At 35.2% G+C, this 15,572-nt stretch overlaps 2 protein-coding genes and 1 non-coding gene across 4 annotated transcripts; 2 read left to right on the forward strand and 1 right to left on the reverse strand.

Moving 5' to 3' along the window:
* LOC104749200 (peptidyl-prolyl cis-trans isomerase CYP19-1-like) lies at positions 8,385–9,173 on the reverse strand. Its single transcript, XM_010470787.2, has one exon. The coding sequence runs from the start codon at positions 9,117–9,119 to the stop codon at positions 8,592–8,594; it is 528 nt and encodes a 175-aa protein (XP_010469089.1). The 5' UTR covers positions 9,120–9,173; the 3' UTR covers positions 8,385–8,591.
* Positions 12,902–12,973, forward strand: TRNAE-CUC. The gene has a single exon. It is a non-coding gene; the product is annotated as a tRNA-Glu (tRNA).
* LOC104749201 (RING-H2 finger protein ATL68-like) lies at positions 13,256–15,192 on the forward strand. 2 transcript variants are annotated; one of them, XM_010470789.2, is made up of 2 exons: positions 13,256–13,790; positions 14,804–15,192. In XM_010470789.2, exons 1-2 carry the CDS (start codon positions 13,388–13,390, stop codon positions 15,043–15,045), a joined length of 645 nt encoding a protein of 214 aa, XP_010469091.1. In that variant the 5' UTR covers positions 13,256–13,387; the 3' UTR covers positions 15,046–15,192. The 2 variants fall into 2 exon arrangements, with proteins under 2 accessions (XP_010469091.1, XP_010469090.1); XM_010470788.2 differs by lacking the exon at positions 14,804–15,192 and having other exon boundaries at positions 13,258–14,179.

A 15,572-nucleotide genomic window follows, 5' to 3' on the forward strand; every position in this document is an offset into this window, starting at 1 on the left:
TTTGTATCCTCTTTGAGAATTAAGTGCGTAAAAGAAAGAGAATGAATAAAGAAAGTCTTTCAATTTTGAGCTTCCTTTCCAATCAATGTTCATAAAGAAGATTCTACATTGTCGAACTTTACAGGTGAGGTGAGCCATAGTGAGATCATATATAATGTCAAGTGTCAACTATTATAGAACTCTGTAGAAATCTGTTAGACTATGCTTCGAATCGTACAATAAGTATAGAAATGGTGCAAGTAAATTTACCAAACTGGAAGGTGTTGCTGTCAGTCAGTACTGTGCTTTATTACGGCTATTGCAGGAAATTTTGGCTGTGTCATGTAATATTTATAGCTACCGTAGATGCTGAGGGGATATCTGGTGCTAATCCTCCTGAAGTACAGAGTACAGAGCTTTGGTGTGTGTTTACTTCTCAGACTGAATTTTGAATTTGGTACTTATTACTAAAGTGCTGTTGTGGAGTCTCTGAGCTTTTTCTTCCTGTTATGTTTATAGCGCAGGGAAACTGGATTGGATCTTCGATTCACTACACACTCCACGAGGTAGAAAGTCTTTTCCTACAACGCTCTCTAGCACTGAAGACTTTCCAGAACTCTACAATTCCCATCAAATCAATTGGATTGGTTACACACATTGCATTCATACCCAACAGTTTTTGATTAAAAAGCAAAAAGATCTCACTAAATTGAGTTAAAAGGGGCAAAAAATTCAATAAACACGATTCCCTTAAACAGAAAAAGCATTTCATGGAAGCAATGATTTAAAAGTTCTTCCATTCCCTTGAACAAACAAAAAGCATTTCATAAACACGATTTTTGGTTGTCTAATTCTTAGTTTTAAATATGTTGGACAGAGGAAAGGGAGGACCTAGAGCTACTACCAGAATGACCTAGAGAGAAGAAGAAGGATTGCTGAAGATTCAGGAAAAGACAGAACAGGACAGCAGGTACTCTCCCTCACTCAGATTTTATGCTTAGTTTTGCATATCTCAGACAAAGAAGAAGAAAAAGAATATTCTCATACCGTTGTTTTGTTGTTGTTCAGGTGAGCGCACAAATCTTTGCAAATGAGAGTGAAAGTGAAGAAACTTGATTGGGAGTAAATGGAAGGAGGACAATTCATGATGCATTGAGCGGTCTCGAGGACGCATTGAAAGCACAAGAAAAGATTAGGAGAAGTATATTTAAGAATAATTGTGAATTCGAGTGAAATTACATTTTAAAATTTGAACAATTTTTAAACTAATGGACGAAAGAATTATGTTGGATTTGGGACTTTATAACAACAAACTCAAAAGCATCTTTATAGCCCCGTTGAGAAACTCAAATGCATTATTTAAAAGGCTAACCCTGACCGTAGCTATAGGTCGCTATGTTCTATAAACGTTCATATATCATACACATGGCTAAAGTTGTAATGATCATCTGCTAAGATATGCGATAAAGTGAGCTCATTAATATTATGGAAGTGTTAAAGTTGCGAAATATTCATATGACATACATGTGATGAGTTTGTTTACTAATTAGGTTCGGATGTTAGATATCCAATTTCTACAATTGTGTAAAGTTTCCACAATTGTCATTATATTAGTTTGTGTTTGAAGTTATCAGTCATGCAGTACGTAAGTTAGAGATCTAGTGAATGATGTCTGCAAAAACATGGCCAGGAAAGTGTTGCGGGCGGTGATGGAACTTGTAAGGCTTCAAGCAACTGTGCGCGTGGCCGAGCTGTTAAGGCGAAAGGTTTATGCCAATTTGTTGAAATCTTCACCGACCAACCAAACAAAGCTTCAAGGTCAAGTCAACCATCATGAAGGGAAAGCTTCAACGAGTGCCATGGTTGGGACAGTAGTGCTCTGCTCTCACGGAAGGAAGACGATCGGAGCCGTATGGTTGAGGAAGCAAGGATAATGCGTAATCGTGTTGGGAGACGGAGAAGGTTTGATAATGAATAACAATGGTTTAATTAGTAAACGCCAAATAAACCAAAAATGCTAACGAAGAACTAAGGTTAATTCTTGTTTATTTTATTTTATTTTGGTAATTATAGAAAGAAATATGATAAATTAGCTAGGAGATTATATAAATCTAGCTTTTGTCGGTTACAAATATCATAAAGCAAAAAGTTAACCAAAAAAAAAAACAAAAAAGAAGAAAAAAGAGAAGGAAATTTGTACGGAACCGTCTAATCTGTATAACGGCTAGTCACCGAACCGAGGGTTGAGGAGGTTTTAAGATATATGGACTTTAATTAGAACAAAGGAAATACCTGTTAAAGCAAGGGAAAGCTTGTCTTATCCCATAGACATAATAGAGTATATATAGGGGATACAACTTAATGAACAAGCATTAAGTTATAACTTAATAGATTATTAATGAGTCTTAATGGGCATCCACTAAATCATACATAACACTTCCTCTTGGATGTCCATTGTAATTGAATAGATGTAAATGCGCATAAGATGCTGCCTTATTAAAAATCTTAGCAGGAAAACCCAATGGGAAAAACCATGGTTAAGGGAAAAAGAGTGCATCGCGCTTTTACTCCCAATTTTGAGTACATCACTTGAAATCTTCGAAATGTCGCAATCCAATATGATGAAGTAACTTCTTGAAGTAGTGGTTAAAAACGCTTTTGTAAATGATTCGCCGAATCTTCACTTGAACAAATCTGTAGTAAATATGTATTGTCATTCTTCTATTGGTCATGGGTCTCGCAAGTGACTCATCTTTATCATTATATTTGTTTCTCATGATCTAATCAATGTATGTCAGAGACTTTGAAGATGATAGTCGTTCATCATTGGAATCATAATATTCCTCTCAAGACATTTATCTTTTGCGTGTTCTTTGTTTTCTCGTTAAAAACCTTTCATGGAAAAACCCAATGGGATAAAAACCATGATAAGGGGAAAAGAGTACATCCACGCACATGATCATATTTCTCCCCCTCAAAGCATCATCTTCAGGTTATTCATCATGATCATATATATCATCTTTTCTGAACTGTTATAAACAGAGCTTTAGTGTACAAAAACACATATGAGCATCAGTCCACAATCCTAAGACTTTTCTTAGCTTATTTCCGATCTATTTTCTATCCATTATGAGATCTATAAGATCAACAACAATGATCTATACCAATGATTCTCACCTAGAGATAAACTCTCATCCCCAAAGTTATCAAAAGTCTACAAAATTTTTCTCGCTTTGACAACGTTCTCGAGGGCTATAAAATATTGCTTCTAGCAATATAATCATTTTAAGAGATAGACTGAATCAAATCTTGCTCTTACTGTCAAAATCATAAGGGATCTAGAATAGTTGCTTCCACCAAAAGAGAGTATATCTCTCATAATTATCTTCTGAGAATCATTGTACTACTACACATACTTTATTTCTCATAAAGATCCTCTTATGTTCCACTCATTTTACACTTTCAAGTGTAAGGACTATATGTCCAAATATTACCTCTTCAAGAGAGTTGAACTATTTCATAGCTATTTTTTTCAATGATTAACCAATCATTCTTTGTGTACACTTTTCGATAGAACCTTTTCTATTAACCGCAGTTTATGATCCTCGATTTTCATCCTTAACATAATCAACTGCAACACTGCATGCAAACATATTTACGATGTCGATTTGCTTTTTGGTTCCTTTTCTTTCTAGACATGACTCAACTTGATGAGATTTCCTTCCATTATGATTCTCAGGTACCTGAATCTCTTTCTTACTCATGTCTACATCTCTTCTAGAGATTTTTCATAACTCTTTCATTCCTCAGTGCCATATTAATATATGATCTTTTACTATTCTGAGGATAATTATATTTGGAACCATAATTCTATCACACTTCATGCGATCTTTAGACTTACTAGCTGTTGATTTTATCCTTCTAGGATATAATTTCAATTGGAGCACAGCTGGTATATGTGACTATGTCACTCAATGTCAGAAAATGACTTCTAGCATATTTGCTAAACTTTGCAAATAAATTATCTTTTTCAATTTCTAGCGCACATTTCAAAGTACGAGGATCAAGATAATTTCTCTCAATATAATTCTTTACCAGCTGTTTATTTTCTCCCCCTCATGTTGGAAAGACTGACTCACTGAAATAACAGTCTCTGCATCTCGAGCCTCAAATTCTCGAGATATTCAATATTCAAAAGAGATTCATATCCAACATATTTCCAACATTCTTTCAAATCCCATCTTATATCGTTGTGGTAGAGCAACTCAATATGTATAACACATTTAGATGGAATATATATGGTTTCTGACCCAAACCAATTGTAATGGGGAGAGTATTCATGATTATCATTGGCATGATGCGAATTACTTGACATATAGAGTCATTTATGTCAATCACATATCATGGTTACACCACCATTGTCAATTAACCAAATACTCTTGCAAACTCGAATATATGGTGGATGATCAGTCCACAATATCTCTTTGTATACATACCAGAAAATTGACACTATCCAAATTCATGGGGTCGGCGAAAGCCATATAATCGGCTTGCTTTGTAAAGCAGCACACATAAGAAATCACTAGAAAAAAAACTCTTTAGGTTCTCTATTGAATCTTTTCAGAAATTTCTGATTATTCTTTCGCATCATTACTGAACCAGAATGGCTTAACCGGTCATTGCCAAACAGTGAGATTATTACAAAGCATTTTATCTTCTAGATAATGCATGTAATCTCTAAAATACTTTTATTGTCTTGGGTAATAATACTTATGATTTCAAAATATTTTTCCTTCCTTATTGTCTCAACATGATTACTTTTCAAATTCTCAAGATTTGCTCTGTTATATGAGTGATTAAACTTATTTTGGATGTGAACATAATCTTATATCTGTTCCATCACTTATGTATGTGGGATTCCTTAATTCTCTCCCTCGAGATGATGACACTTCATGTCTATCAATCTCGATTTGAATCTCACTCTGTAATCAATAACATTCTCAAATTGGATCGTCTATTATATCTTAGACCTTTTTTTAACTTTTGAGACTAATTGGGAGATTATAACACATAATTATCAAATTGTGTTCCCATAGACAATAGTATATATATTCTTCAAGAGCTTTCAATACTTTTTCTACTACTTCTTCATATTGTAGTAGAATAGTGGAAACCACTTATAGCATACTTACTGTAATTTTTATTTACAAAATCTATTATATTTATGGGTAATTGAAATATTTAAAATTCGATTGTGTAGTATATATTTATAAAAAAAGTTTGTATAATAATTAAAATTTAACACATGAGAGTTATTATAATATCAATTTTATATTATTATATCATATGAACAAAGGGTTCTTAAAATTCATTTTATAAGATTTTATGAAAATATAATTTTGGAAAAATACAATGGTAAATAAATGTAAATATTTTTAAAAGCTGATGACAAATAAAGGAAAGAGTGTCCTGAGCTCTGTAATGCTGACACCTCAACTTTTTTGCCAAAATGTTACTCTATTAATATATAGGGGATATCAATTTTATATTATTATATCATATGAACAAAGGGTTCTTAAAATTCATTTTAAAGATTTTATGAAAATATAATTAAAGGATATAATTAAGTTAGAAAGATAATATAAATTTTTAATTTTGGGTGTTAATTGTATTTTTGGAAAAATACAATGGTAAATAAATGTAAATATTTTTAAAAGCTGATGACAAATAAAGGAAAGAGTGTCATGAGTTCTGTAATGGTGACACCTTAGCTTGTTTGCCAAAAATATTCCTCTATTAATATATAGAAGATGTTTAATCAGTTATCAATCAATATAGATTTTTTATAAAACATTAGCTAATAAAGCATATCAAGCTTATTTATTTGCTAATCTATAAAATATAAAAAAGAATTAATACTTATCTCGATGGAGAGACGTTATCGGAATTCTGTAACAGAAACATCTTCGACTAGTGATAGTTTGCTCGATCCTTTGTATTGAATCCTTCGTTTCAAAACAATAAGAAACGTTTAGCCAATTACAACAAAACAACGAATAATGTATTTGATTGCTATGACTATTACCAAAGCACTTAGATGTAAAGAAATTATTCATAGTCATATATAAATCATACGGTTTATAAACCTCGATCATAAATCAATATATAAAAATCATGTGACAATGAAGCACTAGGCATCATAACTCAAACTAACGACCGCTAAACAACCTCAAACCAACGATTTACCAAATCAAAGCACTAATAACAGTGTAGCAGTTAACCCGTAGCATATGCAACATTATGTTCAATAATATGCAGTCAATCAAAGTATGTTTTTAATTTAAAACAATAAACAAATATGATGCTTAATTAGTAATATAGGAACTGAGATCGAACAAATACCAACAATCCAACATAGATTATCAGTCAATTATAAATCACCAAGCATGTGTGCAGGTTTGGGCGAGTCAATGAAACATCAAACCATATTTAAATTTATAAGCATGTCTTAAATTTAAAACATATACAATTCTTCAAATTAGAAGATAGAACTAGTCAGTCTAAACTATGTAATAAAAATAAACTACAAAGCCGATTGATTTCAAAGTTCAAACAACAAAGTTGCATGACAGCATGAGTATATAAATATTATCCAATAATACCAAGCTAACCACGTAATACTAAAACAATTAAACAAACGAATTTCATAATAAATCATGAACAGTAGAGCAGCTATCATGTTCGATTTAGTCACGACGTGGGAATAATAAGCCTGTTAATCGAGAATATAACACGGTTTTCTTAACAAATTAATTATAATTAAACTATTATGATAAACTCATACACGACCATAACTTTATAAAGTACTTATCTCGATGATGTTAACATAACATGATATATAAAGCACTTATCTCGATGATGTTGAAAGATATTCGTCGGAGAAAGAAGACGTCATCGACTCAAGGGATTACACTCAGATTGTTTTTTAGACGGCTAGGTTTCTTTTTTTCGGTTAGGGTTAAAAATTCGTACTGATAACATGTTAAATCAAGAGAAAGCTTGTCTTATTCCATAGACATAATAGAGTATATATAGGAGATACAATTTGGTGAACAATAGACATAATAGAGTATATATAAGGGATACAATTTGGTGAACAAGCATTAAGTTATAATCTAATGGACTATTAATGAGTGTTAATGGACATCCACTAAATCATACATAACAATACTGAAATAGTTAGTGGTTATTATTATAAAGAAAAAAAGAAAAAGGAAATATAGCTATGGATAAGTACAAGAAAAGGAAAAAGGAAAGATTGATTAATGACCGTTGAAAGATCACATGATCGAATCCTGACCGTCATAATACATTGTTGTCTATAAATAATGAATGCCCCACTCCTCTATCTCTTCTCTTCGACATCGACTAAACAAAAAAAAAACGCTTCTTCGTCTTTTTTTTTTTTTTTNTTTTTTTTTTTTTTTTTTTTCTCTTTTGTTCTCCGTTGTGGCTTGGCTGGTGGTGGTGTGATATTCCTCTGAACCCGGCGCTGCGTCTCTGATTGATTTAATGGTTCGTTCGTACAACTGTGATATTCTTCTTAGGGTTTGGTTTGATCCCTCACGCTAAATGGCTGGAGTTCATCGAGTCTTTCCCTTATGTGATTAAGTATAAGAAGGGCAAAAAAAACATCTTCACCGACGCCTTATCATGGAGACACGCCTTGATCACCACTATGGACGCCAAATTTTTGGGATTCGAGAGCATCAAAGAAGCATACGCCAATGACGCCGAGTTCGGAGACTGTTTCAAGAATCACGGCAAGGGCACATTCACCGAGTTCTATGTTCACGACGGTTTTCTGTTCCGGGGCCGGCGTCTTTGCAAAACTAACTCTAACCAATCTATCATAACCAATATATATGATATCTAATAACTTGTCATATATACAGTATGTCGAAATTATTTTTACACCTGCTGGATCAAAAGCTCTGAAGGCAAAAAACAGAGACTCAAAATACAGAGGCGTTAAAATCTATAAGTCATCACACATGCTTGCATCCGTTCTTTCTCGAAGAGAGATTTAAACTAGAGTGGATAATAATACATATGATTGAAATCTTTCATCGTTTATGACACTTTTAGTGATGTCAAAGGCGCCTTTATTAGGAGATTGATTCTCATATTCAATACACTATGTATCCTCATATTAATTTTAGGCAACCAATACCCCTAGGCTACTTAATTACCAGCTTTAAGCTCTTCCAACCGCGCAAGTTTCATGTAGGCCTTAACTTAGATGTAATCGCTGCTGACGCCTAAATATAACAAGAATCGTTTAGGAAAAAGTCGTGATGATATAGTCAAAACAGATTTTCGGATTGGTTTTTGCAGTATCGATATAGCTAAGGTTTATGCTTCCCATTCATTGTTGGTTTTATGCTTAGCATTATTCAGTGGTAGCCAACCTAATCATGAGGGAAATACCAAACTCAAATCCTAACGAAGAACAGAAAACACACCAAACTCAATTCCAAACAAAGAACAAAAACACTCCACACCAAACATGCTACTACGTACCATTGTAGTTATAGGATAAAAAAAAACTCTCAAATCTGTGAAATCTGACCACAGTCGGCGATCACCACAGTCTTGGAAGGCTTCAGGCTAGGAGTTTCGACGTCTTTCATAATGTTCTCAAGCACATTCATTCCTTCAATAACTTGGCCTAACACGACGTGCACGCCGTCAAGTGCCACATACTTCCTCATACAGATCATGAACCTAGAATCGTTGGTGTCTTGACCACCATTGGACATAGAAAGGACACCCCGGCCGGTGTGCTTCTTCTCGAAGTTCTCATCCTCGAATGTTCCGCCATAGATCGACTCGCCTCCGCTTCCGTCACCGAGAAGGATGTCTCCTCCGCATAACATCAATCCGGGGGACACAGAGTGGATGCGTGATCCTTTGTAGTAAAGTGGCTTACCAAGCTTCCCGATGCCTTTCTCGCCGGTGCAGAGGGCCCGAAAAATCTCCGCCGTCCGTGGGGTCGTGTCAGCGAAGAGCTCCATCACGATCCGACCAGCCCGTTTCTCGTCGACGGTCATATCTAAGAAAACCTTAGGGTTAGCCATTTTCGGGGAGATAGATTATTAGTGATGTTTGGCGAGGAAGGGTTCATATATACAGGGAGAACTAGTTTTCAATCGATGAACATGGAAGATGTCAATTGTCGACCGTCGATAAAGTACACGTGTAAGAAGAGGACATAAAAGATTCTAGGTTAAATCAAATCTGACTAAAGTTAACTATAGGATAGGATAGTAAACCTCTAAGAGCATATGCATCGGCATATATATGCTCCATCCTTCAGAATTATTTGATTTTATTTAAATCGAAATGAAACAATTATGTAAGGAACGTTCCTTCATAGGGGACGTTTATTTCTCCGTCCTTCATTACACGTGGCAGCTTCATCGTCGAAGAAAGGAGCAGATGAAGACGATGCAGAGTCGAAACAGAGGAAGAGATTAAAAATCCTAGCTCTCGATAACCAACTGCTCTCTGATTCTCCGGCGAAATCTAATTCCTCTCTCAAACCTTCAAAGCAAGTTCTGAAACACCATGGCACCGACATCATCCGCAAGTCTCAGCGCAAAAATTGTTTCCTCTTCTCCTTCCTTGGTCTTCTCGCTCCTATCTCCGGCGCTACCATCGACGACCTCGATCGATTGTCTACTAAAAACCCTGTCCTTTACCTCAATTTCTCCCAGGTTAGGTTAGATCCCTAAATTGGGTCACTTGTGTTATTCAATGTTGAGGCNCGCTACCATCGACGATCTCGATCGATTGTCTACTAAAAACCCTGTCCTTTACCTCAATTTCCCCCAGGTTAGGTTAGATCCCTAAATTGGGTCACTTGTGTTACTCAATGTTGAGGCGTTACTGCAAATTTGTTAGGTAATGCTATGGATTTTGAACGAATCTCTAGTTTCGAACAAATTAAGGGTTTAGCTAATAGAAGATACGAGAATCTTGTTTATGGAGAAAGAGGAAGACTTATTATTGCTAATGTAGTTTGATCTTTTTAAGTTTTGGTTTGACATTGGTTATGTTCATGTTAAGTTGTGATTGAGAGATGCATTGTTTTTGCAGAATCAAATCTACAAATGGAAGAAACAAGAATGGAACTATGATATCAATCTGGTGACTTGGTCTACAGGAGTGTTCTACGGATATGTCACGATTGTTCCTCTAGCATTATACGTCGTTCTCAAATACTTCTCTGCACCATCAGGATTAGTCCAACTCTTCTGTCTCTATGAGGTGTTCTTGTTCCTCTAGCATTATACGTTGTGAACTTTAAGGTGTTCCTTTGAAGTCATCTCAAGTGTTTGTTTTGTTTGACCTTCCCTGTAAAAGCTATTTTTTTCCCTGTCTTGAGAGCTGAGTTCTCTTTTGCTTCGGCACTGGAGTGCTTTTCATTCAATGTTTTTTACAGCTTCTTATAACCGGCTGTTCTGTTGTTGTAGACATGGAGAAGACTATCACAAGCTTGTCTAGAAGATGGTCTCTCTTGATATCTGATTTTGAAGCTCAGTTTCGAAAGAGAGGCTGTGCGTAGCTTGTGAAGAAGAGTTAGAGGGACCAAAATCTGAGGGACACCAATGTTAATAACAAACTTAGGGGGAGGTATTGGTTTGAGATTTTAAGAGAATTTTAATGACTTTAATAAAATCATGGAAAATATAATCTTGCTGATTCTTAGTGATTGTTTAGAAAGTTTTTTAAAATCTTGCTAATTTGTTTTTCCTAATCTTGTAAAATCACTCATAAAATCTTGTAAAATCTTGGTCAAAAAATATTGCACAATATCTTTGCCAAAGTCATATATCTTTTTTATTCAACGCCTTTTGACATAATCGTTGGTTTTGGCTATATCACAAAGAAAAACATACTCGATCTCCAAGTTGCAGGTACAATACAACTAGACTTGCTCATCTTCTTTCTATGCATTAAAGTATTCTATCTTTGGTTGAATAAACATATTGCAATTACGAGTGTTGAAGATCATATGTTAGGATGTCTTTTTTTTCGAGATGATGTTAGGATATCATGGATCACATGATTGTGAGAGGGGATGAATCTCACCATGAAGATGACGAATCAGAAATAGACATTTTGGTATTACTACTGAAATATACGACAAGAGCTTACTGTATGAACAAACGTATTGAGCGTCCGATTCGTAAGCCTATCACAAGAATTGGTTAAATTTTCTTCAAATATTGTTCTTTTCTTTGGTTGTGTTGGATTACGGGTTGATACCAAACATTGTTTTGATTTTTTTTAGCTATAAACGTTGTCTTTTTATTTTTTGCTATAAACTTTGTTAGTAGCTGCAACTTTGTTAGGATGCGGTGGTGTTAAAAGCTGCAGTTTTTTATATGTTTCAGGTTTTTACACATACTACGATCTTATGTAGTTTCTTCATTATTATATATGTTGCAGTTTTTTCATTATTGTATATGTTGCAGGTTTTTTCGTATTGCACAAGTTTCCAACTCACAACTCAAAACAGAGTATGAGAGATAGAGTAACGAACAAAATGATAAACAATTCTCTCTTTAATCAAACACACAACTGCATTGATATGAGAAACTGAATTGTATTACAAACCCTTTCACCAATTCACTCGTGTGAGAGACTTACGAAGACGTGGAAGTTGGGAGTGAAGGTGAGGACACGAGTGACACAGCTCTGAAGTGTTTTGCAAGTAGAAGCCATCAAGCAGAGAGACGCAACATCGAGTTTCGTCATGATAGTCTCCAAGATAGCCGCCGGTAACATAACCAGGATTCTTCTCTCGACATCGCAACCTTCAACATCGCCGCACACGACGGTGGTGGTAGCCATAAACGGAGGCTCTCTTCTTCTCTGAATCTATATAAATTACGGAAATTGTGACGATCTCATTGTGTGTCTTCAGCTCTGAAGTGTTTTGCTCTGAATTTGCGACGTCGGTGCCTCTTCTTCTCCGCGATCTTGTTCTGTTTTGCTGTTGAATCTGAGAGAAGTATATAACCCACGTTTTTAACAAAAGAAAAAAAAAGTCATGGACTATGATTCACAATCTCTCTATTTGATGAGAGTGTTTTCATGACTTTTTCTATGAAGAAAATGATATAAAATCCTAAACCAATAACATAATAATTGAATTCATTAACAATCCATGATTCTTTTGTTTTACTTGAATAACATAAAATTTTTAATGACTTTATAAAACTCTTAATCCAATAACACTAGATTTATAAAGATTTTAGATAACTTTTTATAAATCCACAACTAATAACACCAAATTTTAAAAGAGTTTTAAAAAGTCTTGATTGAATAACAACATATTTTACATAACTTTTAAAGTCATTAAAATTCTCTTAAAATCTTAAACCAATACCCCCACTTAAGAAACTCTGAAAATATGAATAAAATAATTGAAGGACCAAAAAATGTCCTTGACCGATGCAGATGCTCTAATGTAGGATCTCATCTCTATCCCCTTAATTTGACCGAAATAAATTCTGCAACTTCCCTAATTTTTTGACATACCTCGTAGCTTTAACAAGTTCTTGATCATTTGTTAGGAATGATCTGTGGGAAAAAGCCTCTCTTTTGATTCCTTGTAATAGTCGATGCATTTGTGACTTGTGGTTTTCTTCTTTGTACCATCTTTTGAGAATTGATTTGAGTAAAAGATAGAGAATAAACAAAGAAAGTCTTTAAATTTTGAGCTTCCTTTCCAATTAATGTCCATGTACGTTGCAGAACTTTACAGGTGAGCGATAGTGACACTGAGATCATTAACAATGTCAGTCAATTACTAAGAATATTTAGACTATTTTATATTTGTTTAGCAAAATCCGTTGTAGTCTAGCTGGTCAGGATACTCGGCTCTCACCCGAGAGACCCGGGTTCGAGTCCCGGAACGGAGTTATTATTTTTGCTTTTGTTACAACAAAGTGAAGTGAAGAAGTCGTAGTGTATAAACAAATGTTGCTTGATTTGATAAAATGAAACGAAATAGTTAAGGTAAACAACAAGAACAAAGTATATCACATATGTCAATGTCATACGGGTCAAGCACTTGCGTCAAATACGTTACAAAAATTGACGATCCTTGGTCCACTACTAAGTGAAGTCACTATTCACAAAAACCTATAACAAGAAAACCTAATTAATGCAAAGCTATTAATATTTGCCAAACATTGTATTCAATGCCGTAGCTACATTTCCCCACCCACCTCTCAAACTAAAATAATCTCCATCACTCTTTTTTTCCATCTCTCTCTCTCTCTATCTCTCGGCGCCACTCCCACATGGCCCTAACCTCTTTCTTCACCATCAGATGTCAACCACCTCATACACCGCCTCCGCCGTATTTCCTCCTCCTCCTCCAGTCCCTATCCCTACCTATATCACTAGCCTCGGCCTTGGCTACTCCATAGCCATAGCTCTAGGTTTCCTCGTTCTCATCTCCACAATCATCCTCTCTTCTTACATCTGCTGCCGCGCCTCACGCCTCCGCTTCTCCGCCTCCGCCGCAACCGCAAACTCATCTTTCAGAGACCGTAGCGTAATTGTTCCAAGAATCATATTCGTAGCCGAAGACGACGATCTTGAGTCCGGAAACGTCGTTGTTGGAGGGCTTGATCACTCAATCATCAACTCTTACCCTAAATTCCATTTCACTAAAGATATCACTTCCGTCGTCGTCGGCGGTGATGGATTCCACGACGGAGAAGGAAGAGATACGACGTGTTCGATCTGTCTATGTGAGTATACGGAAGAAGAGATGTTGAGGATGATGCCTGAGTGTAAACACTACTTCCATGTTTATTGTCTTGACGCATGGCTTAAGCTAAATGGTTCTTGTCCCGTCTGCCGGAACTCTCCACTTCCGACGCCGCAAACTACACCTCAGTCAACCCCTTTGTCGGAAGTTGTGCCCTTGTCTCAGTACGCCGCCGATCGGAGAAGATCCAGAAGATAAATCTTTCCTTTTTTGTTGCTCCGTGGCGTTTATTATAATATCTTTTTACCTTGGTATCATATAGTAATAATATATACTAATTGATTGATTTGCTTTACATATTCTTTGTCTTGTATTAAAAAGTATAATCGAGATTGCATTCATCTTCTTATGTTCTAATCGAGATTCGGACTACACTATAATAAAGTCAAATATGTAAATAATCAAATTACATAAGATTAATTGTCGGAGATGAATGTTTCTAAAGATGGGAACAAAATAGTTGGAACTTGAGATTTGAACATAAAATGTCCCTAAATATTGGTGGCGTTGACTTAACAATATGTTTTCTAAGCAATTTGATCCCAAAATTTTGTTGTGTATTAAAATAAATAAATAAAGTGTTACAGTAGTGCCAACGAAGTCAAAGAATGTAAAAAAAGAACGCCCCCATACTAGATTTAACTTCCATTAAATTTCTCATAATTGGTCGAAGAAGAAAGACTCTAACGGCATCCACAATGGGAGGTTATATTTTTGGAGTTCTTATAATTTTCAATTACTATATTATGTATTTTTACTAGAATAAGAACTTTAGGATTCTTAATTAAAATTTTTCTCTCCAATGGTGGGTTATAATTTTGAGTATCTTCATTTGAAAATTTTCCCTTTGTCTTTGCATCTTTGGCACAATGGAGAATGTGAAAACCAGAGACAAAAGAAACAAAATATGGAACAGATCAACAAAGCAAACTGTNGGCGGTGATGGATTCCACGACGGAGAAGGAAGAGATACGACGTGTTCGATCTGTCTATGTGAGTATACGGAAGAAGAGATGTTGAGGATGATGCCTGAGTGTAAACACTACTTCCATGTTTATTGTCTTGACGCATGGCTTAAGCTAAATGGTTCTTGTCCCGTCTGCCGGAACTCTCCACTTCCGACGCCGCAAACTACACCTCAGTCAACCCCTTTGTCGGAAGTTGTGCCCTTGTCTCAGTACGCCGCCGATCGGAGAAGATCCAGAAGATAAATCTTTCCTTTTTTGTTGCTCCGTGGCGTTTATTATAATATCTTTTTACCTTGGTATCATATAGTAATAATATATACTAATTGATTGATTTGCTTTACATATTCTTTGTCTTGTATTAAAAAGTATAATCGAGATTGCATTCATCTTCTTATGTTCTAATCGAGATTCGGACTACACTATAATAAAGTCAAATATGTAAATAATCAAATTACATAAGATTAATTGTCGGAGATGAATGTTTCTAAAGATGGGAACAAAATAGTTGGAACTTGAGATTTGAACATAAAATGTCCCTAAATATTGGTGGCGTTGACTTAACAATATGTTTTCTAAGCAATTTGATCCCAAAATTTTGTTGTGTATTAAAATAAATAAATAAAGTGTTACAGTAGTGCCAACGAAGTCAAAGAATGTAAAAAAAGAACGCCCCCATACTAGATTTAACTTCCATTAAATTTCTCATAATTGGTCGAAGAAGAAAGACTCTAACGGCATCCACAATGGGAGGTTATATTTTTGGAGTTCTT

Source organism: Camelina sativa, chromosome 16 (assembly GCF_000633955.1).
Source record: "Camelina sativa cultivar DH55 chromosome 16, Cs, whole genome shotgun sequence".
Taxonomy (NCBI): Eukaryota; Viridiplantae; Streptophyta; class Magnoliopsida; order Brassicales; family Brassicaceae; genus Camelina; species Camelina sativa.